Source organism: Schistocerca americana, chromosome 3 (assembly GCF_021461395.2).
Source record: "Schistocerca americana isolate TAMUIC-IGC-003095 chromosome 3, iqSchAmer2.1, whole genome shotgun sequence".
Taxonomy (NCBI): domain Eukaryota; kingdom Metazoa; phylum Arthropoda; class Insecta; order Orthoptera; family Acrididae; genus Schistocerca; species Schistocerca americana.
Window position 1 is genome coordinate 326,226,625 of NC_060121.1, and position 23,912 is coordinate 326,250,536.

The 23,912-nt window shown below is 42.7% G+C and overlaps 1 protein-coding gene across 3 annotated transcripts in view; it reads left to right on the forward strand.

The window, feature by feature from the left end:
- LOC124606911 (ABC transporter G family member 23-like) overlaps positions 1 to 23,912 on the forward strand; it is a 506,422-nt gene that overhangs the window by 347,699 nt on the left and 134,811 nt on the right. For all 3 annotated transcript variants that reach the window (XM_047139013.1, XM_047139016.1, XM_047139015.1), the window contains exon 4: positions 7,363 to 7,480. In XM_047139013.1, the coding sequence (XP_046994969.1) occupies positions 7,363 to 7,480 (118 nt within the window). The remainder of the gene's footprint in view (positions 1 to 7,362; positions 7,481 to 23,912) is intronic.

Consider the following 23,912-nt stretch of genomic DNA (forward strand, 5'->3'; position numbering starts at 1 on the left):
TGAATATTAGATAGGTAGATCACATAACTAATGAGGAGGTATTGAGTCGATTTGGAGAGAAGAGAAATTTGTGGCACAACTTGATTAGAAGAAGGGATCGGTTGGTAGGACATGTTCTGAGGCATCAAGGGATCACCAACTTAGTATTGGAGGGCAGCGTGGAGGGTAAAAGTCGCTGAGGGAGACTTAGAGATGAATGCACTAAACAGATTCAGAAGGATGTAGGTTGCAGTAGGTACTGGGAGAAGCTTGCACAGTATAGAGTAGCATGGAGAGCTGCATCAAACCAGTCTCTGGACTAAAGACCACAACAACAACAACAACAACAACAACAACAACAACATCGTACTGTGTGTTTCCATTTGCCCTGTCGCTGTTTTAATATTAATATTACTCTCTCTTCACTTCAAGCTACTGAACACTCTGTATATATATTTTTTTTAATTTTTGGGGTGACAGTACATAGCATGAGCCGCCATTGTATGTTAGTTGGACTGATCCGTGCTTTGATCTGTAATAGCCGGCCGCTGTGGCCTGGCGGTTCTAGGCGCTTCAGTCCGGAACCGCGCTGCTGCTATGGTCGCAGGTTCGAATCCTGCCTGGGACATGGATGTGTGTCATGTCCTTAGGTTTGTTAGGTTTAAGTAGTTCTAAGTCTAGGGGACATAGTGCTTAGAGGCATTCGAATTTGATCTGTAATAATTAGAAAATACTTAATATTAAAAGTGCAACTTAAGAGTTTAAAGAATTCGACTCAAAAGATCATTGCAATGATGAGTAAGGAAGCACGATGATCATGAAAAATTGAAAGTAGCCATTACCTGTCAGTAGTCTCTTAGCTCTGTTTGGAGGCGTCTCGCATCTTACCTAAGGGAGAGAACTTGGAACTCATTTCAATAATTTGCTGCAGTAGCCACGTTTTAGATGCTGTTGCGTCAGATATGCAGTATCATTTCCGGCGGCGACAGGTTTTCTGAGTCATGCGCTACTGTGCTGCCTAAATGGGGGGGGGGGGGGCGAGTTGCGACTGTCTTATGATCACATTCAGAGTTGTTAGGAGTTCCCAAGCTATTACTCGAAACGCTTTTTCCTTAGCAAAAAAAAGGAATTACGGAAAATCTAATCTGGAAAAACGAAGGTAATATACATCTTGTCTTGGCTCTTTAACCTACTGGATTTAAAAAGTATCATTATTTGCTTTTTTCTATAGATTACACCCTGGCACAGAGACAGCATTGATTTCCATGAATTGTTTTAGTTGTGTTGGTACAAGTTTCGCATACGAGTCGACCTGATCTGCGACAAATTCTTGTTGCCGCGGCTTCTTAAAGTGGTTGTGCTGAATGGTTCTTTCTAACAAATGGATTTTCTGACTGATTTATCAATAATAAATTCGTTTATAGCTAGAGGTTAACTATAAGGAAGCCTTCATTTCCAACAGTTAAAAATGGCCAGCGGCGTTAGAAGGCCGCCATACTTCTTTCGACGATACCTACGTAAAGGGCGTCGCAGAACTACAGTTACATCTACACATACAATCAAATTCCGCAACCACCTTATTGTGTTTGCGGGAGCCTGCTTCTGAAACCACAGTCTCTTCGCCTCTTTTCGAATTACGAATGGATGGCGAGGAAAACAAGTGTCCGCATGAGCTCTAATTTCTCTGAGTTCCCCATCGTTATCATTTCATGTTTTATGTAGGATGTAACGGGTGTAAGTGCAAATATTTCTATTGGTGACTGAGGATGGCGTACTGAACAACATTACATCAGTGTTTACGTCATTTACAGACTAATAATTTTAGCTATTGCAAGTCGTAAATTTTTAGGTTGTTTGCTACCTCCAAGTAAATACAGCAAGAGCAAGCCATTAACGCTCATTTTCCCCTGCACAGCATATCAGGTGTTAAACTGTGAACGTGTGAACGCAAAACGGTAACTCTGTTCTGATAGGCGTAGTCCAATTAGCGATTCAATTACGACCATACAGAAAACATCAGGTCATTAAGTTTGTGATGTTTTTGTGGGAAAACTGTTCAACGCAGAGAAAATACAACCAAGACACTGGTTTGTGTACATATTAAAGTACCACATATAAATATATCTGCACTTATACCTGTATAGGCGACGCAAAGTCATATTTTGCTAGACTCTTCTCAGAACACTGAGCGAGATGGCGCAGTGGTTAGCACACTGGACTCATATTTGCGAGAACGACACTGCAAAACCCTGTCCGTCCACCCTGGTTTTCTGTGGTTTCCCTAAATCGCTTAACACAAATTCCTGGACGTTTGCCTTGATAAGACTTGTCTTTCCTTACTCTTCCTTAAGTCGAACGTGCTGTCAGTGTCTACTGATCTTATAGTCGACCATAAGTTAAATCATAATCTTCCAGTCTCCTTCCATACTGAAACACTTCGCTTTTAATACAATTAGTTTTATGTAGTCGTTCCAGGGTACACAAAAGTCCATTACATTAAAAAATACTACACGCAATAGTGTAAATAGACAGGTAAAAATTGACACACATGCTTGAAATGACATGGGGTTTTATTGAACTCAAAAAAGTGCACAAAATGGCTGATAGATGCCGCTTTATATGGTACGAAAGCAATAATTAGCATAACAAGTGATTTTTTGCAAAGACAGTGTCCTTTATAACAAATGCTCAGCATGTCTGCCAACATTCATCAGTAAAACCTGTTGTCAAAGGACAAAGTTGTGAACAGCACTGTACAGAATATCAGTAGTTGTGGTGAGACATTGCTTCCAGCATCCCTAGGATCAAAGTAGACTTGCTACTGCAGGTAACCCCAAAACCAATAATTACATGCAACGACATCTGGGGACCCCGGGTGGCCAAACATGACGGAAGTGGCGGCTCAGCACTCGATTTTCATGAAACGATGCGCACAAGAGATCTTTCACACGTGTAGCAATGTGGGGTGGAGCGCCATCCTTCATAAAAGTCATACCTTCCAGCAGGTATTTATCAGCGGCGACGCTGACGTGTTGCTGTCCAGAGCTATCTGTTTGTGTGCTCGTTTTTAATTTTGATAAAACCCTATGCCATGTCAGGCATATGTTTCAATTTTTACATTTCTACCTACATTATTCCCTGAAATCGTGCATTTTCAAATGTTAACGGACTTTTGTGTCATCCTACAGGACGTTCAGAGCGCTTATTGAAAAAGATTCCATGGCTGCATAAAAAATTTTCAGTTTTCTTGCTGCATCAAATCTGAGTAAAGTCTCGAGCTTTCAGCAGAATCCTCCATCGCCTCCCTCCCTATCCAGCTAAGTGACACGCTGAAATATCTTGGAGTAACCCTGACCGGCAACTAATGTGGAAATCTTACCTACTAACCATCCAACAGCCTGAAACTACTAACAGGCCGAACTTGGTGTTACACTGTTCCACTATTCTCCACACCCACCAAACCCTAATCCAACCCATTCTATGCAAATGTTGCATGGATCTCCAACCCACCAAAGTTCTATAGCTCCCTCCAAATCCTCAAACACCGTGCACTCTGTCTCGCTTTCTGCGTCTATTTGCCTTCCCCCATATGGATCCTCTATCGTATTATCAAATTCCCACCCCTCCTCACCCACATTGCGTTTCTCTGCATCTCCTTTACTACCTGCAAGCTAGATTTCAATAATCCCAGTGTCTCGCCTCTGATCATCACCCTCGTATGCTACTGCGCCTTTGCAAACACATCCATCTATACCTACACCCACAAACACTTCATATCCTGTCTAACACAACTTCAACCAACTATTTCTTCCACACAATGAGATCCACTCCAATATGCATCCAACCTAGCAACTTTAACCCTTCCCCACTCCACATCAGGGCCACTTTCACCTTTTCCCTCTGAGCCCCCCCCCCCCCCCCCCTTATCCCTTTACTCTTTTCTCATGACAGTTTACTTTCATTTGTCTTCTGAAGTCCGACTGACGAACAGGCGTTGGATGTGCTGCCGTGATTCCCTATTCTTTAGCACGGTTTCGCCTCTGTAAAACACAGTGATATATGTTGGCTCTCACTAAAGTCAACATTATAATCAGTTTTATCTTTGCTAAGTAGTGAGTAAACATTACACTACTCATTATTAAACTTAGTTTTCGATTTAAGCTTTTTTGGCACTGACACTTCATCAGTTTAGCCGTCTGACGACATTTTAATAAATGCTTTATGAACTGTAAAACGCACAGTCAATTGATTCGAACTACCTGCTCGCTAACGAATGCGAATAACCTCGTTGCAATAGCTTCTGAGGGTGAGTTTGCTAACGTAACTCTCTTCAGATTAAACGCTGACTGCCATGAGGCGTCGTGCGGATGCCGTATTGAGGGAAATGTGTTCAGTACACGTTTTGCCGGCTCTCCAGACCTTGGAGCCGCTACTTCTCATTCCTCAAGTGGCATCACGAGGCTGAACGCTCACCGTACTAGTCCTACCAGCAAGGAAAAATCCATGGCAGTAATGGGAATCGGACCTGGGTCCTCCTCATGGCAAGCGTCTACGCTGACCATTCGGTTACGGAGGCGGACGAACTGGTATCCGTTTTAGTATAACAGGAATATTTACATATGCCAACAAGGTTCAATCAGCAGTCGGGTTTTGAATGTTAAAATCGCCTCAGTCCCGTTTAGTTCACCGTGCCTGGAAGTCCTAGTGACGACGAACGAGGTATGTTCAAAACATTAGCCGAAAGCTATTTTAATAATATTTTTATTCAGTTGACCGATGTTTGGTCACATACTCAAGTCACACTTGTCACGGAGGTATTTACACTTCCACAGGCAATTTAGTAAAGCTCCTTTTGAAGTATTCTACGGTGTATGTGGAGGATTCATCTTAAAGTTATGAATGCTGTCGAAAGGGCTTTCTTCTATGACTGATTCCAACTTTAAAGACAAAAAAAGTACGGAAATACTATAGTGTGCGTCAACGAAGGAAGGGAGAAAGGGCAAAGACGATTACATTTTAACTTCCCTTCGACAGCTTGTGATTAGAGACGGACCACAAGTTCGATTAACGATACTATGGAGGAGGAATTCGGCCGTACCTTTCTCAAAGGAAACATCCCGGCGCCTGGAGTGATTTAGGGAAATCACGGAAAAGCTAAATCTGGGTGACTTGACCGTGATTTGAACCGTCCTCCTCCCTAATGTGAGCGCAATCTGAGTTTAGGAGGAATTCGGCCGCACCTTTCTCAAAGGAAACATCCCGGCGCCTGGAGCGATTTAGGGAAATCACGGAAAAGCTAAATCTGGGTGGCTTGACCGTGATTTGAACCGTCCTCCTCCCTAATGTGAGCGCAATCTGAGTTTTAAACCGTTCTTGCATCCAGGTCCTCCGCCGGCAGCCAATGATATTTAGTATATTTGCACCACCTGGCCGTGAGTAATTCTGGATGCCCCTTCACGCTTCCCTATTACGGTCTCTCTCTCTCTCTCTCTCTCTCTCTCTCTCTCTCTCTCTCTCTCTCATATATACACACACACGCACACAGACACACACACACACACACACACACACACACACACACGGGCGCGCGCGCGCGCGCGCGCGCGCGTGCGCGCTCTGTCTATCAATTTCCAATTTCTCTCTCTCTCTTTGCGAAATGCATCTTCTAGCTAGGAACAATGTTTACTGCAACTCGACTCGATCCATACTCGATTTATCGGTTGAAATTTCGTCACTACATCAAACTTGTGTTTCAGCTTCTCTTCCTCTTCGACAGACTACGGTTGGCGCGCAGCAGATCATTGACTTTTGGGAAGATGAGCGTCGACAGTTGTGCTCGAGGGCCTTCCTGGCTGTTGGAAGTGGCATTGTTATGATAACCGGCGCCCAGGCTGAAACGGCACAGCGTACCGCCCCCTCACCCCTAGCGACCTCACCCCATTTTTTTGTTAATTCTCACCTCATCGTTACTCTCAAACCCCTTGCTAGTTTCCTTTATTTGAATGCTTTAGTAATACAAGCGACTGTCCGCCTGGTAGCTGCACGGTCTGCTTAGCGAGTGGGAAGGCGTGCCGGTCACCAGCGGGAATGCGCCCGGCGGATTAGTGTCGAGATCCGGTGTGCTGGACAGCCTGTGGATGGATTTTTAGGTGGTTTTCCATCTACCTCGGCGAATGCTGGCTGGTTCCCCTTATTCGGCCTCAGCTGAACCGTATGCGTACGCCATAATTACTCTACCACGCAAATATATGGGGTTACACTCGTCTGGTAAGAGACGTTCCCGTGGGGCGGGGGGGTCGGCACTGGGGGCCTAACCGTACAATAACCCCTGGGTTCGATGTGGGGCGGCGGTGGGGTGGATGGACTGCTGCGGCCTGTGGCAGGGTTGTGAGCCACTGAGGGCTACAGCGGGACAGAGACTCTCCGTCGTTTCTAGGCTCCCGATTTAATACACAATACACACACAATACAAGAGGCTAGTTTCGGCAAGAGAAGTCCTAAGGACCCGGGTTCGATTACCGGATAGGTCGGAGATTTTCTCCGCTCAAGGACTGGGTGTTGTGTTGTCCTAATTATCATCATTTCATCCCCATCGACGCGCAAGTCGCCGAAGTGGCGTCAGATCGGAAGACTTGTATCCGACGGGAGACCCTAGTAACACGACATTTATTTTAGTGCTTCTGATGCTGCAGAGTGTTCAGTCATTCTGTCAAAATTTCATTTTTATGACTCGTCTACTTCTGTATAAAGCACAGCAAGTTTATTGAACTAAGTTTGTCACATAGATGCTCTTAAATTAATAAGTATGAGCCTAAGTAACTCTCGCAACTGGCGATACATACAGTAACTAAAATTCTAAAACTGGTGGAAGATTGAAGACAAACTCAAACTATCTCGCAAAAGGATATTTACAAAGTTTCAAGAAGTGGTAGTATGTCGGGAATCTAAGAATATACTACAACCTCCTACTTATCAGTGCGGTAGCCTCCGCATTTACAAGGTTAGACTGTTACAGCAAGCACAGTCTCTTTTACAAGTAATCATATTTCCCGCTCCATATGCTAATGAAACGGAAGGAAACTATAATACACGGTACACTGGCAAGTTTCTCCTGACATGCACTTCACAATGGATTGCAGAGGACAGACGTACAGGCTGTGATGGGTGCGGGTGCAGTGCTAGCGACGGCACGTCGTTGGCGCGTAAAAGAAATCGATTTTTGCTCTAAAGAGAACTTCTTTGCTGTAAGAACTTAAAGCGATATTCAAAGTTTTATTATGAATTATTTCTGCCCTTTCCTTTACTTGTCTGTTAACGTTTTACGCTACTGTTGGTGTGTACGCACAATAGTTAAGAATGTGGATGCGTGTTTCTGTTTTCCAGAAGGCTCCAAGATGCAGAACGCGGTGGTGGTGCGGGGAGCCTGCAAGCAATACGGTCGCGGCTCTCAGAGCCATCTGGTGTTGGACAACCTCAACATGACTGTAGCCGTCGGATCCATGTAAGTGGCGCCTTTCCTCTGAGTGTACGAAATTATTTTTCCAAGTTTACCTTGACTGCTGTACAATTGTCTTCCTACAGACCTAACTGCCATCAAGTTCGCCCAGAGATTCAGAGACATTGCAACAAGACGATAATTTGTCTCTATTAATGTTCAAATAATAAAGTATTCTTAGTCACACAGTCACTAAAATCAGTAATGTAGCAAAATTACTACCAACAAATAGTCACTCTCATTCGGCTACTGGTTTAAATACTCGCTCTCAACAACTCATTATCTTTATCATTGTTATACAGGGTGTTAAAGAAAAGTGGCGAATTGTTCGAGAGGTGGTAGTACTCATCGAATCAAGAAAAATAAGTTCAATAAACATGGGTCTGGAAATGCATACTTCCTGCGATAAATACGGGTTTTGCTGGAGGTGTTCAACGTGGCGTCCATTCATGACAATGCATCGTTCTGCCCTCCGGCTTAAGGAATGATGTACCATTTGAAATACACCCGGTTGTTGTTGTACCTGTTGGCACACATTGAAGACCCGACCCCGTAGCGTCCGCGCGTCGTTGATTGGTTGATTGGCTTGGCGTGGACCAATAGCGAATGGCCAGGCCAAAAGTGGGATTACAGTTCAGGATGATAGCACATTAATGATACGATTCGCTGATTACATTGGTATCTTCGGTGAAAGTGAGTAAGAATTACAGGACGTGTTGAATGCAGTGAGCACTCTAATGAGCATAGAAGGAGGGCGCAAAGTATGCCGAGGAAAGACTACTATAACCACGAATATTGGAAACTAAAATAACAATACACCTACCATAAATTTTCCGGACTGAACAAATTTTGCTAGCCTGAAATAAAATAACTCTTGACGGACTAAGTAAGGATGATATAAGAAAGATTAGCGAAGACAAATAGGGCATCCCTCACGAAAAGAAGCCGAGCAGTATCAAGTATAGGGTTTAACTTAAAGAAATTTGTGAGAACGTATGTGTGGAGCGCAGCGGGCATAGTATGTACGAAATGAGGAGGATCTCCAGAGAGTCGATAAAGAAAGGAATGTGTGAGAAACTCTGGCTATAAGAAGAGACTGCATGGTAGGAAATGCGTCCAGAAACAAGGAAACAACTCCCGTGGCGCTATAGGGAGCCGTATAGGGAATGAGCTGCATGGAGGGACAGAGATTGGAGTGTATCAAACTAACAATCAAAGATGTTGGGTGTTAGTGCTACCTTGCGACTAAGAGGTTTGCACAAGAGAGGAAATCTTGCAGCGTGAATCGAACTCGACAGCAGACCGATGACCCAATAAAAAGAAAAAAGTATTATCATTAAAAATCAGGTTCGCTAGGATCGTTTTATTGATTACCGGTTTCGGCAGATCTGTGTTGTCATCATCGTATCTCCTAAAATATTAACAGAAATCCAAGATCTTTACAAACTTGCAAGACTTCTGTTAATATGTTACAAGATACGATGATGTCAGCACTGATCTGTCGAAACCGGTAATCAACAAAATTTATTACAAGTGATGTTGGTGTACGTGATAGTTAAAATTCATGGCGAACCTTCAGTTGTCCTTTATTTTGCACAATCCGCTTCGCTACTAGATTCCATCAGATGACCATTGTCAAGCATAATCCGGCATAAACGGCTGGAAAGTTATAACATTATAAGAGTAATCTGCTCTTTTGAGCCCACCATAGTAGTAAAAAAGTTTTTACAATAATAACTGTATACAATAGTTTTCATGAAGAAGCGAAGTTCACAAGATACCTGATACTTGAGGATAATATAACAATTCAGATCGTCCGCATTAGTTGACGCAATGTCAAACACACATAAAAAGAAAAACATTAACTTTTTGTCCTTATAGTTCATACGAGAACTAAGAGGAGATTGTTTTTCCATTACCTTTATATTTTCGACAGAACATCAAACTCACAGTTCAAAATATGTACAATGTTTTCATTCTCTTCTCCTTAAGACTTGCATTAACCTTGAAGAAAAATATTATCCTAAAGCCTGAAGATAAACAAAGGTAACTTTTTGCCTCTGGCAAATAGCTCAGTAACCGCATTTCTATTTTAAACGTTAGATTTCTAACAGCACAGTGTCTTAATTGGGGTGTTTAAACCACATAGCATTTTGGGCACCCTCTGTATTCATGGAATAATACCTGCCAACTGCAATAACGTACCACCTATTTGGATGTCCTTAATTTTACGTATTGACATGTTTCATAATGATTCTAACTGCAACAATTACGTATAACCATCACAAGAAAATGGAGCAGCTTTAAAAAGAGTGAAGCACAAAACAGTAACACAGCAGACAACGATGGTTACGTGGCATGGCACTGTCAGCTGGGTCGCGTAGACTGCAATCAAAAACAGATGACTGCCGGCCAAAGCCTTGCACCTTCTAACTATTCAATCGATTTCAGGTCGGTGTGTAAGGTTTAGTATCTCGATGTGGATGATGCACAAGTGTACCCCGGTAGCCAAGAACTTAATTGCTAACATGGGGTGTACAACTAAAATCTTCTTCTGAGGCGATGCGTTATGGAGGTCACTATGACAAAGTCCAGAAACACTGGTAGCGGCGGTGAGCTGAGGAATTGGGCCTTCCGAAGCAGCCCTCGGTCGGCAGCGGCTGATATCCTAGCGAAGGCGTGAGTAAAGCGCTGGGTTGCGGTACCGATAGACGTTGTGGCCTGAAGCATAGACTTGAGGGCAGCCGGCGGTCGGTCTGGACGCCGGATCTAAACTGAATGTCGGGGGATTTTTTTTTCTTTATTGTCATTTTACACCTTACACAAACTGGGCTGGCAACGGCAGTTTTACGCCGCTCTTCAGCCACAGGCAGTACAAAGAGAGAAAAACAATGAGGACACAGAAGTAACATAACATAACGGTGGACAAACAACAGTAGACACAGTAATTAAAAAACACAAAGCCGTTCACACGCGAAGAAAAACAAAAGACTGTCAGCACTGTGCACGAACACTGATGATTGAGACGACACACGTGAACGATGGAGCGTGGGCGGCGAAAAACACTGAAGCACAAACACGACGACACACACACAAAACTGATGGCGATGATCTCTGGCGCGCTAATGTTCAAGTGACGTGTGCGAGTCCGGGGACCTGCCAAAAGGGGGGGAAAAAGGTGGGGGAGAAGGGAGAGTGGAGATGCCAGGGGCAGAGGAGATGGGGGACGAAAGAAGGTATGGGGGTTAGGGGAAGCCCAGGGGGAGGAGGGGGGAGGAAGGGAGAAGGGAGAGAGGGTGCCCTGAGGAAAAAACACAGGAAGTGGAAGAGGGGGATCAAAGTTGATAGGAGGGGTGGATGGAGGGGATGAGGGCATCATCAGGGAGGGGGAGCTGGTGGAAACAACCTTGAGAGAGGGTAAGGAGAGTGGAGAGATGGAGAGCAGGTGGGACGTGGGAATACAGGCGCTGCAGCGGACGGGGGTGGGAGAGGATGGGAGAGACAAGCAGGTGAGGGGGATCTAGTTTATGGGAGGTGTAGAGGATCCGTATCTGTTCGAGGAAAAAGAGGTGTGAGAACGGAATAAGGTCGTACAGGATCCGCGTGGGGGAGGGGAGACGATGCGATAGGCGAGGCGAGCATGGCTTTCTAGGATTTGACGGGATTTGTAAAAGGTAGGAGGGGCGGAGATCAAGGCAGGGTGAGCGTAACAGAGGATAGGGCGGATGAGGAACTTACATGTGTGGAGGATGGTGGAGGGGTCCAGACCCCATGTGTGGCCAGAGAGGAGCTTGAGGAGACGGAGTCGGGACCGTGCCTTGGCTTGGATTGTCCAGAGATGGCGGGTCCAGAAGAGGCGACGGTCAAGGGTGACGCCAAGGTGAGGGCGATAGGACGGCCATAAATGGTGACATAGAAGTCGATGTCGAGGGACTGAGCGATGACCTATTAATCGACCCAAACATTATAGCACCTCGAAGTGAGAGCGCATTGGTCGACTTCCTATTGTGACGTTTAGCGAGGATACTCCGAAACACTCGATCGTCTATGCACAACAGTCTTGAAATCACTAACAATGTGATTCCTTCCTTAGTCACAACTGTACTTGTTGACTGTAACATCACCAAGTGCTTCCGATAGCGGCCACCGGCGGTGTAGTGTAATTACATCGTGGTCGGGTAGTAAGTGTCCGAAAGCGGAGGAATACATACGCGGTATCACGCTGATGCGTGACGGCGCGGACGCGAATAGGTGCATGCGACTGCAGCGCTATTTAGCGTGACCTGCACGCAACATATCGGTGCGGCTTGCACCCCCGGATGCTGTGGCGGCTGCATGTTGCTTGTTGGTAAACATCTCCATGACTCTTCTGTTGATGAACAACTTACAGGCGGAGTGCCTGGCCGGCGAAACACATCCGCGCGTGTGGTGGCCGAATATGCAGGGAACCACAGCTTCATATATGAAGGTGAGTCGTTAAGTAAGTCGCAAATCCCAGAATATTGCATATCGTTTTAAATCTCGCACCTATACGTATTTAGAATGACAATGACTAACGATATGCAGTCACACCAAGATGGCAGGTGTGCTATATGAGTGTGTACCCGATTAGAACAACGCGACTTTCGTGCTCCAAGGGACCGCCCACATAGCACACCCATACCGAAATTTGTACCGTATGTGGTTAGAACTTCATTTCATGGACTTTTTTTCAACAGGATACAGCAATTCAGCAAACGGCAAAGAAATCAAAAATAAGGAGCGTCCTGGCCGTCCTGCTTATTCAGTGACGACACATTGTTACATACTTTGCGCCCTCCTTCTATGCTCATTAGAGTGTTCACTACATTCAAGTCCTGTAATTCTTACTCACTTTCACTGAAGATACCAATGTAATCAGCGTCTAGGGGTATTTCGCTACCCGCAGGACACATCGGTCTTGTGGGCTGCAGCAATTTAAGGAACTAAATAAGCTGGTTATATCCCGTGAGGTCAGTTGTTAGATGTGAACGCTGCCACAAGAATTCTGTGCTGCAGGATTTTAACATTTTGTCGAGCGATGGGATAAGTGTTTTAAGTTCACAAGGGCAGTATAATGAAAAGCAAAATAAATTCCAGGCTGGTACACAGGGCTCTGATGTCTTTATCCCAGTTTGCCACTTATTTGGCTCACCCTCGTACTGTAGGACAGATTGCCCATTAAACCATTTCTTACCAGTGTTGCGTATATGCAACATGAAGTTTTCAGTAATTTATTTTTTTCACTAAATGTTAGATTACTTGTGAAACATAAAAAACGTAGAGAACTTGTGAATGCCTCGTAATACACTGATGATGAGTTTTGTGTAATAAGTTCATTTTGAATTCATTTTGTGAAGTGAAACATCGTGTTGTGTGTACGCAACACTGGGAAGAACTGGATCAAGTAGGATGCAGAAATTACGCTGAAATTAAGAGGATTACTGGCAAGTCACAGGAATGGAGGACTGTATCAAACCAGTCTTAGGGTTGATGAACAAATCTGCTTTCCTGAACCCGTGTATTCCAGTACATAGGGAACGTCATTGTTATTTCGAGAAAAGCAAGTGGTCCTGTTCGTTCGTGTAAGAAAATTGGCTTACCCCCAGGAGATGCATTAGCTCCCTCTTTGTTTAACTTCAGTATAAATATCGTTCTGAAGGATGCCCTAATGTAGACTCTTAGCATAATTATTACGTACCCAGATATGTGAGTGGCTGAAATATTTCTTAAGTAATAGAATATTGTCCTGGATGACGAGTGTTCATGAGAGAGAAGGGTAACGTCAGAAGTCCTCCAGGGAAGTATGATGGGACCGCTCTGGTCCTTTAAAAACATAAATGATTCGACAGGTAGGGTGAGCAGCAGTCTGCGAGTATTTGCTGATGTTGGTTTACCGGGGTGTGGGGGGGGGGGGGGGGGGGAGGCGGCAGTATCGTCATCGTTTGACTGTAGGAGCATACAGGGTGATTTAGACAGAATCCCTATTTGATATGCTGAGCGGCAGCTTGCTCTAAATATAGAAAAATGTAAGGGAACAAATATGAGTAGGGAAAATAATCTCTTAATGTGCGAATACAACATTAATAGTGTGCTGCCTGACACAATCACGTCGCAAAGTAATATGGTACGGAAGGGCTATAGTAGAGAAGGTGAATGGTAGACTTGGGTTTACTCGAAAGTGTAGTTCATCTGTAAAGAAGACCGTGTGTAGAACACAAGTTGTTGAGTACTGTTCGTGTGTTTGGGTTCCCCGCCAGGGGAGGCAGGCTGCTAGATTTGTTACTGGTGGATTCGATCATCCCGCGAGTTTTGTCAGTGTGCTTCGTGAACTCAAATAAGAATCCGTTGAGAGAAGTCGACGATCTTTTCGTCTTTTCGTGAAACACTATCGAAAAAAGATAGCGAACCGACATGTGAAGCTGATTTCTGAACGATTCTCTTGCCGCCAACGTTCGTTTCGCACAAAGACCACCTAGATAAAATGAGACAAATTAGGGCTTGTACAGAGGCAAATGGACAGTAGTTTTGCTTTCGGAATGAAGACAGACACTGAAGAAATTCATAGGCGGGCTGCTAGATTTGTTACCGGTAGGTTAGATCATCGCGCACGTATTACTGATATGCTTCGTGAACTCAAATGAGAGTCTCTCGAGGGAAGGCGATGTTCTTTTCGCGAAACACTATTGCGAAAACATAGAGAACCGACATTGGAAGCTAACTGCAGAATGAGTCTGCTGCCGCCTCCGTACATTTCACACTGAGACCACGAAAATAAGAGAAATTAGGGGCCGAACGGAGACATACAGATAGTAGTTTTTCCCTCACTATATTCGCGAGTGGAAGAGGAGAGGGAATTAGCACTGATAGAAGGTACCCTCCCCCATGCACCTTACGTTGCCTTGGGGAATATGTGTGTACATTTAGATGTAGTGGGATCCAAAGTTTCATCCATGCTGATTATCATATGAACTATTGCGTATGAGAAGAAGTTTCAGACAACAGAGGAAAATTTGCTTCTCCACAATCTGATAGGAACCAGTTCAAGCTGAACCCACTGAAAAGACAGACATGCTTTTTCTATCTGAGGGATAGAGAGAGAGACAAAGAAGAGTCTAAACCTCTCCTGGGACGGGGAACCACTGAACACTGCGCAACGCTAAAGTACCTAAGAGCGACATTACATCGCACCTTGTCTTTCAACAGCACTGTCTGAACATCAAGCCAATCAAAACTTTCTTTGTACAATTCTACAGCTGAATAACTCTACACTGTATGATACAGATCCCACCACATCAAGGCAGTGCTATAAGTGAGGTACTCAGCACCAACACAGGCTGTCTTCAGTCCTTTCTTCTGCAGACATTTTACTGTCTTGCTGGCATTGCACCTCCGGCCGTTCGACGAGAAGTAATAACGAGAAGTGACAAACCAATAATTGAAGTTCATTGTATAGATACCAGCAAGTACCTTCACGATTGAAGTCGAATCTTGAAGACAACTGAGACATAATAACATCTGGAAATATGGGTGATGCACGACAAATGATTCCCTCGTGGACACACAGAATAATGGACAACATGGAACTCGCTCAACAGAATCCCTTTTGATATCATAAGGGGGCACGTAGTATTCGTAATGTGAATGTCAGGATGAGCAGATGTCAATCGATACCTTACAGTTTCACTTACTGCCTGTATGGTCTACCTCGGAAGACGTAACAGAAACTATTATTACTGCCCGTGAGGTTACCAAATTCTGTCCTGCATTGATCTAAGATTTTCAGTATTTATATTTTGCCCTTCGTTATGATTTTGATATTAGAATAGTATGTTGTTTGAGAGTGACACGATGAATAATTAAATATAAAGGACGTAGTTCTGAAGTTCGTAACTCAGAAGCGTTTCGACTTCATATTAATTTTGTATCAGTTCGCTCCTGCCTTTTGCAAACTTTGGCATTTCATCTGACTGCATCGACTGCATTCAAATTTCCTCACCGACATGCAACTTACCAGGCAGCACACTACTGCTAGTTAGATATTCTGACAACGAACATTGAGAAACTAAGCGCTTGTCACTTCCTCTATACTTTGCCCCCTCCCCCACTTTGTATGGATCTCCTTCTGGAAAGCCATTGATCTCTCCCGTTTCTTCTGCTCCCAAAGTAGCAGTAGTGATATGCGTAACATGTCAGTGACCTGCACGACTTTCTCCCCCTGGGTACTTCCTTTCACAGCGTTTGCATGTCTTTGGCTCTCGCGCCCACCGATCGAACGGATCTGCGTCACTGGCGGGGACGACACGTACCCGAATAATTCAGAAACAGTTGTCCGCGATGCAGCTGTTCTCTGCTTCCGGCTTTCAACGAAGAGGATTACAGTTTTGCGTAACTTGGTCGTCGCTGTCTAGGCAATAATTACCCACACGGAAGTCAACGAACTGCTATACCGAACGATAAAAGGAGAGCCGTGACGTCCAGGCTCATCCCATGGCTGTAGAGACTACTGACTTCCAAATAAACACACTTCACCTCTTCCGAACGTTGTGCGTATGTGCGCTCGCGCTTATATATTCACTATCTCGAAGTTAAAACTAAAGACAAAGTAGAGCGTACAGAGATGAATTTTAGAAGAACCGCAGCTTGAAATATCCTGTCATAACGATGGTAACTGCTTTCAGTTTTCTCTAACTGGTTTCTATTGCTGTGCCTATTCAACTATAACTGTTACATGACACGCGAGGCAATACTGACCCTACGACTTATCTTAGAATACAACCTAAAGAAAGACAAACCTACGTTCATAGCATCTGTTGACTTAGAGAAAGATTTTGACAATGTTGAGTGCGATACTCTCGTTGAAATTCTGATGGTAGTATGGTCAAAAATTCAGGCAGCGAAAGGCTATTTTCAACTGTACAGAAACCAGACGGTAATTATTAGATTCGAGAGGCATAAAGAGGCAAAAAAAGACTGAGAAGGGAGGTGGCAAGTTGTAGCCTATCCTCGACGTTTCCAGAATAAGATTTTCACTCTGCAGGGGTGTGTGCGCTGATATGAAACATTCTGGCGGCTTACAACTGTGTGCCAGACCGAGACTCGAACTCGGGACCTTTGCCTTTCGCTGGCAAGTGCTCCACCAGGTTTGCAGAAGAGCTTCTGTGAAGTTTGGAAGGTAGGAGACGAAGTACTGGCAGAATTGAAGCTGTGAGGACGGATCGTGAGTCGTTCTTAGGTAGCTCAGATGGTAGTATCCTCGATGTTATTCAATCTGTACACTAAGCAAGCAGTAAAGGAAACCAAAGAAAAATTTAAAGAAGGAATCAAAGTTCAGGGAGACAATATAAAAACTTTGAGATTTGTCTCTCTTATTATAATGACTTGGAAGTGCAGTTGAACTTCATGGACAGTATGTTGAAAGATGGATATAAAATGAACATCGACAAAAGCAAAACAGGGATAATGGAATGTAGTTGAATTAAATCAGTTGAGGCTAAGGGAACTAGATTATAAAACTATACACTTAAAGCAGTAGAAGAGTTTTAATATTTGGGCAGTAAAATAACGGATGATGGCCGAAGTAGAGACGATATAAAACGTAGACTCGCAATGGTAAGAAAAGTGTTTCTGAAGAAGAGAAATTTGTTAGCATCGAATATAGATTTAAGTGTCAGTCTTTTATGAAAGTATTTGTGTGTAGTGCAGCCATGTATGGAAATGAAACACGGGCGATAAACGTTTAGACAAAAAGTGAACAGAAGTTTTTTTAAAATGTGTTGCTTCAGAAGAATGCTGAAGATTAGGTGGGTAGATCACGTAGCTAACGAGGAGATACTGAATAGAATTGGTGAGAAAAGAAATTTGTGGCACAACTTGACTAGCAGAAGGGATCTGTTGTTAGGGCACACTCTGAGACCAATTTAATATTGGAGGGAAGTGTGAGGGGTAAAAATCGTTAAGGGAGGCCAAGAGATGACTACAGTAAGCAGTTTGAGAAGGATGTAAGTTGCAGTAGTTATTCGGAGATGAAGATGGTCGCACAGGACAGAGTAGCACGGAGAGCTGCACTAAACTAGTCTTCGGACTAAATACCACAACAATAATAACATGAAAAGTTAATACTACTCTAGCCCAGCTATGCGTCCTATTCCACAGGGGCCTACAAGCAAGCAAACGTCTAATTGTTTCACCGAGGTTGCAGACACAATCACAAATACCACTCACACAAAATCAATACAAATAAGTTATTCACACAAGTAGATAAATTGTTTAATAATATTTTAGAGTAAGTGTTGATGTGATAATAAACGTCTTTGGGAATGTGGGTAGACAGCAGGGGTGCCACCTTTCGGGGTACAAAAATCGGGACAATTGCTTGAAAAGGGGGCGGGGGGTTTATGTACCATAGAGTGTTGGAAAACAAATAATGTGGTATTTTATTTTATTATTATTACATAAATATATTTATTTTTTTTTTTCCATGAATATTCGCTTTCAACAATGTGGCGTCATTTTTGTAGGTACTAACAAACTCCAAACATGTTATGTCCATATTACGGGGATACGGAATCACCTATCCCCGCAATGTTAATATATGCCTACTATAGGGAACATTTTCTCACAAACTACTGGAGACAGAGAGGTAAAAATTTTACTGTATGTGCATTCATATGTTACAACAATACTGAAACAACAGTTTATTGTCAAAGTATTTTCTTACAGAGATATTGTACATTTATTTTTAAGTAAATTTTTTTCCATCGCTTTTTACTAGACTATCACCCCTAAGTCTTTTGTAAATCAAGTAATTAAAAAATCGTTGTTTCAGTATGTAATAGGGACCTATGTCACTACGTCATAAAAATTTCAGACTTCTAGGTTGACCAGTACCTGAGATAATGTTCCTAGATGAAGTAAAAAGTAAACTTACGGGAAACGGAGAAAGAAGATTAAAACATTCCTGATCCGTAGCTAATACCCCCTTCACAGTCTTCATAATCATCTTCAAGTCTTCTTTTGGCACCCCTCTGCACCTGTCTTGCTTTTTTCACTAATGTCTTGATTATATTATCAGCATGCCTTAGTCTGTGCTGATCTAAAAAGAACATAGCACGTACCGTACGGGAACCAACACACATACCCAACTTTTGAAGGACCTGGCATTTAGTTATATTTCCAAGATTGAAGGTTGCCACAGCATCATACACACCAAAATGTAGTGTATTAATTCCGACAAACACTGTTTTTGGGAGACGATGCCATATCACACTATTCAAGCACTCGTTGGGGTTCTGCGTTTTTCCGTGAAGACATTTCATCAGAAGACTTCTGTCAGCCAGATCTCTGAAAATGGGCTTTATTTCTGCCATGATGGCTGATGGTAGACTGTGGTGGTGAATGTATTTCTCTCCTGTTGTTAGTCCCCTATTGTATTTACACCAGCTGTTTTCACCTTTGGGGCACAAACCATGTTGTGGATGCTCATCCGTGGATGCGGTGTGGAAATATAAAGCCCATATAGCTCTCCTCATTTCTTCAAGATTGCCTGTATTTTGCCTGATTGCAAGGCCATAGCAGTTCTGAATGTGGTCTATTATGGAATCAGTCAATCTTCCTCTGCCATCCAAGGTTTTCCCATCATCTAGTTTTTTCCCTTTCATAACTGATTTTAACCTTCTCAGCCTGGCACCCATTCTCTTCTGCACATGTCCTATACATTCAAGTTTGCTTATATTTACACTGTTCCCATATGGTTTGCTTTCCAAAACTTCTTTGAATGCTTTAGAGTCACCATCTCCCAGATATTTGACATAGCGAACATTATACCACTGTGAAGAGCGATGAAAAATTTTCTTCACCCCAGCAACCTCCATGCCACCACTACTACCATAATAATTAGCAATACAGTAATCACTGTGTTCATTTTTCAGCCTGCCTGTGCACCTACAGTATTTAGACATTATTGCAACATCAATAACCTTGCCAGTATCAACACTAGTTGCTGTTACAACACCATTGTTGGAGGTGTGGCCCCTTTTCTGCCACGTGCCATCAAACGCCACTGTGAGGTCACGACTGCCGTCATTTTCTTCCACTGCTTCTTCCACAGCAACCTGCATTGACTTCTGTGCTACATCTTCAACTGCAGATCCTAGTACATAATTGTAAGCTTCAAACTTTGAAGGTGCACTTGGAAGATTTAGAACACCACATAGCATATCACCAGCTGCTTTGCCCTTACCAATTGCTCGCAATCCATAAACTAACCTAATATTTACACTATAAAGTTCAGTTTTCTTGTATCCATTATTTACAGTTACTGAAACCGAACTTGGAAACTTACAGCTGTATTTACAAACACTGCATATTAAATTAAACTGGGCAGCCAGGCCAACATGGGATTCTACTTTCAGAGAAACGTTTCCATGACATTTTTTGCAGCACAAACTGTTTTCAAGAGCTTCACACAATATATTCGTATCAATGAGTTCAAAAACTTCATTCCCTCTATCAAGTAAATTATATTTCTCTTCCAAATCTCTTAGTTTTTTATGAGAAGCACTGTTTTCATTTGGTGTAAGTTCGTTCGGCAAATCAGTAATAAGTGGATTCACATTTTCCAACAGTGATGATGATGAACTGCTTTGCTTTGCTAATGAATCATTATTTCTTTTCTTTTGCCAGTTCACACGCTTTTTAAATACTTTTGCTTTAGCTCTAGGCATTTTCACTGCGAAAAATGAAGCACTAAATACGAAATAACTCAACAACAACTACTTTCTTATATCACACTGTTTACAAAACAGTCCCGCCACAAAGTCAAAGAGTAACTTGAGGAAACCAGAGAGAAACATTTTCGGGCAACTAGTGTATAAATAGTCGCTGGAAACCGGGATATTTGAATTCATGTCACTTTAAAGGTACTGCCAAAAAGTTCATGGTCAGCCACGAGAGACGTGTATAACTAAAGCGCAATACCCGATCTCACAAATATATAAAAATAAAATAGTTATAATTGTAGTAGAGCTATGTATGATACGTCATTTTAAAGAGGAAACATGGCAGAATATAATACGCCAATAAAAAAAAATTCGATTTTTTAACCCAAAATCCGATTCCGTATCCCCTTAAGCGAAATTTGCAACTCTGCTCTTATTAAGTCCACAGAGCAACGGTTACGGATATTTGTCCATTTCATGGTCATTAAAGGAAAAACGCGTTCCAGGTATGCATTTGAGGGCGGCATACTCAAAGCGCAAGATACAATATCAAATAAATTATGATCTTTTGCGGTTTTAAATATTTGTTCCCATTTTCTATGTACACTTTGATTCTGATCGCCGTGAGTCAATATTTTCTGTAGTCTTCAAATAGTTCATCGGTTGAAAATCCTTCATCTGTATCGAATCCTAAGACAGAAGCAGCATCACAAAGTTCTGTAAACGTCAACTCACCTGTGAGGGACACTGGTTCCAGCTTTTTAATGGATTTGATTCATTAAAATCAAAGTGGCTCTGGAGATAAGCAAGTGCATTTTGATGAAATAATTTAATATCTAAAACAGATGCTTCATAAGCTTTCTGATCAGAACGGTTTCGTGCAAGATGTAAATGCGCCCCAGAAAACTTTTCATCAATTCTTGTCTGCAGTCCTTCTGCCACAGTCTCTAAAATTCTCCTCAATTGGGTCGAAGCGGTTGTGTCGTGCAACGTCAAGTTTTTGAAACATTGTGCATACATTGGCACAAAAATCTAAGTATAAAGGCGTCTTACTCAATATATGCGATTCCACGTTGCTTTCATCGTCTGTTGTAATGGATACTAATGTCTTAATGGATTTAGGACATTCATTACCAATCGATATGAAATAGGAAATTATTGCTGGGTAAACTTTCAAAATTTCTGGATACCTGTATCCAAAGAAAGTAATCTTGTAGTCACACGTTTGTTTGGCTCCGTCCACTCCAATTGCACAAAGGCTACAAACTTCTTCTAATGTTCCCTTCATAAGGCGGAGAACGAGAAAATACTGAAAATTTTGAAAACCACAGATTCCACATCGAGTTCCGACTGGTTCTTAGCGTGTTTGAATATGTTATTCAAAACATGTATTCGGATCTTTATCCATCAGCAGGGTATATGCAGATCTATTTTTTCCAAATTTTGCGTTTGTATTGTCTGCACTGAATGCCGAGACACATGCGATATCAAGATCAAACTTTGAAAGCGTGCTACAGTAGCATCGCTTATAGCATCAGCCATTTCGAATGGACCCTCAAAAAAATCCAATAATTTTTTTGACATCCAGCTTCATGGGAAAAATATTGAATACAAATGGGATACAACATGTAACACGTCAGCCTCAGTTGCGAATAGAAACCAAACTTTACCCAGGTTTCAGCCAAAATAATTTGGCCTTCTTCATAAACTACTAAACTATTGCAAGCCAAAGTTTGGCCATGGCAGGTATAAAACTGTAGCAGCGTAGTAACTAGTCATAATCTACATTACTTGGGCTGAAAAGAAACAGCCCAAGTAATGTAGATTATGACTAGTTACTACTGTGCTACAGTTTTTTAAATAAAAATTACATACAATCCTTGTACTTAAATGGTCATTTATAGTACATGTGTAATTTTAATCTACTGGGCTACTGCGAGAGAATTATAAAATAGATAAATAGAAATCTGACAAGCATCGATGTGACACGTTTTATATTAGGGAATTTGTTTTGACAAATGCCATTTGACTGCGCAGATGCGTTTTTAGATGCTCCCCACGTCGGATGGCTGCTGCGATATCTTTGGTGCCGATGCTTCGTTGTCTCTCCAAAAATCGTATGGAACGACTCCAGAACCTAATAATACTGCGACGTCTGCTCTGAAGAGTCACACTGTCGAATTGCACACACAGAAAAAGAAACCAACTTTGAGTGCTCCGCCGTAAAACGTGTCAAGACAAGCCAGACCGATGATCATGGAAAACGCCACTCACAAGGAAGCCCTCGAGCGCGAGGACGCAAAAGGACTGTTTACGGCATTCGACGCCCCCTACATTGTCTACCATGCAACCACAACATTGGCTGCTAAATGGAGGTATCCATTGGTGAGCACAGCATGAGGCTACGGAGCGTAGTTGAACTGCTTAGCCGAAGAGTACTAATATAATTACTACAATATTAGTGGTATTCATACAAAGCAGAGCAATGGTTACGATAAACGAAGCAAACAACAGTTGCCGAAGTTGACTTCCACCAGAAAGGAACCCAATGAATTTCGTAGAGTGTGAAAGAACTTCAAATGGTTCAAATGGCTCTGAGCGCTATGGGACTTACTGCTGTGGTCATCAGTCCCCTAGAACTTAGAACTACTTAAACCTAACTAACCTAAGGACATCACACACATCCATGCCCGAGGCAGGATTCGAACCTGCGACCGTAGCGGTCACGCGGTTCCAGACTGAAGCGCCTAGAACCGCACGGCCACTACGGCCGGCGTGAAAGAAGTGGCAGATAAAATATTAGCCTCACGAGTCAGTGGAATGTGTGACGTTGTATACTCTCGACTGTGCGGACAATGTATATGAGGAGTAAAATGATGATCATACGTGCTTTACAAGTGCAAGTGATTCTGAAACAGGTGTCGAGCCATGTAGTTCATCATCCTGGTCATACAGGGAGCCACAAATCCCGTCTTTAGTGAAACGTAGTAAAGACCAGTCGTTGTCCAAGGAGCAGTTACTAAATAAAACTACGTACATGGAAGATCATCATCAGGAGAATAGTAAAAAACAAATTATGAACAGATTTCGTATAAGTCCTCAGAAATATTACGTTGTAGTGCATAATAAAAGCTGCGGATATTCAAGGGAGGACAAGGTGCACTTGTTACAAAAACAGGTGTTTGCACATGTCAAGAATGCTCGATGCAATTTACAGGATGTACACGATAGCGACTTACTGCGTTACGCACAACAAATTGCGTGCGACATAGACCACAGCAATTTCAAAGGAAGCAGCAGATGCCTGCATAACTTCGAACAGTACTACAGATTTGGAAGTCTTAAGATAATAAAATTTCAAACAAAGCGTCAACTTGATGATGCACAACAAACTGTGGAATCGGCCAGGAAATTTTTAGATGAGATAAACAAACTTCTCCCATCGTTCAGTAAGGATTTTGTTTTCAAGCCAGACCAATCTGGATTTGAAGAATGCGTGTATATGATAGGAACCCTGGAAATCACAGGTACCAAGAGAGCTGTGTCAAGATCAAGTAATATCAGTGCTTTAACGCATTCTTATACACTTATGTGAAGTGTTAATCTGGGCTATAAATTGACTGGAAAGTTATTTATTGTGCTGCAAGAAGTTGGAGGTACTCTGTCCCCTACGATTCTTTCTCGTCTACGTGATCTCTCAA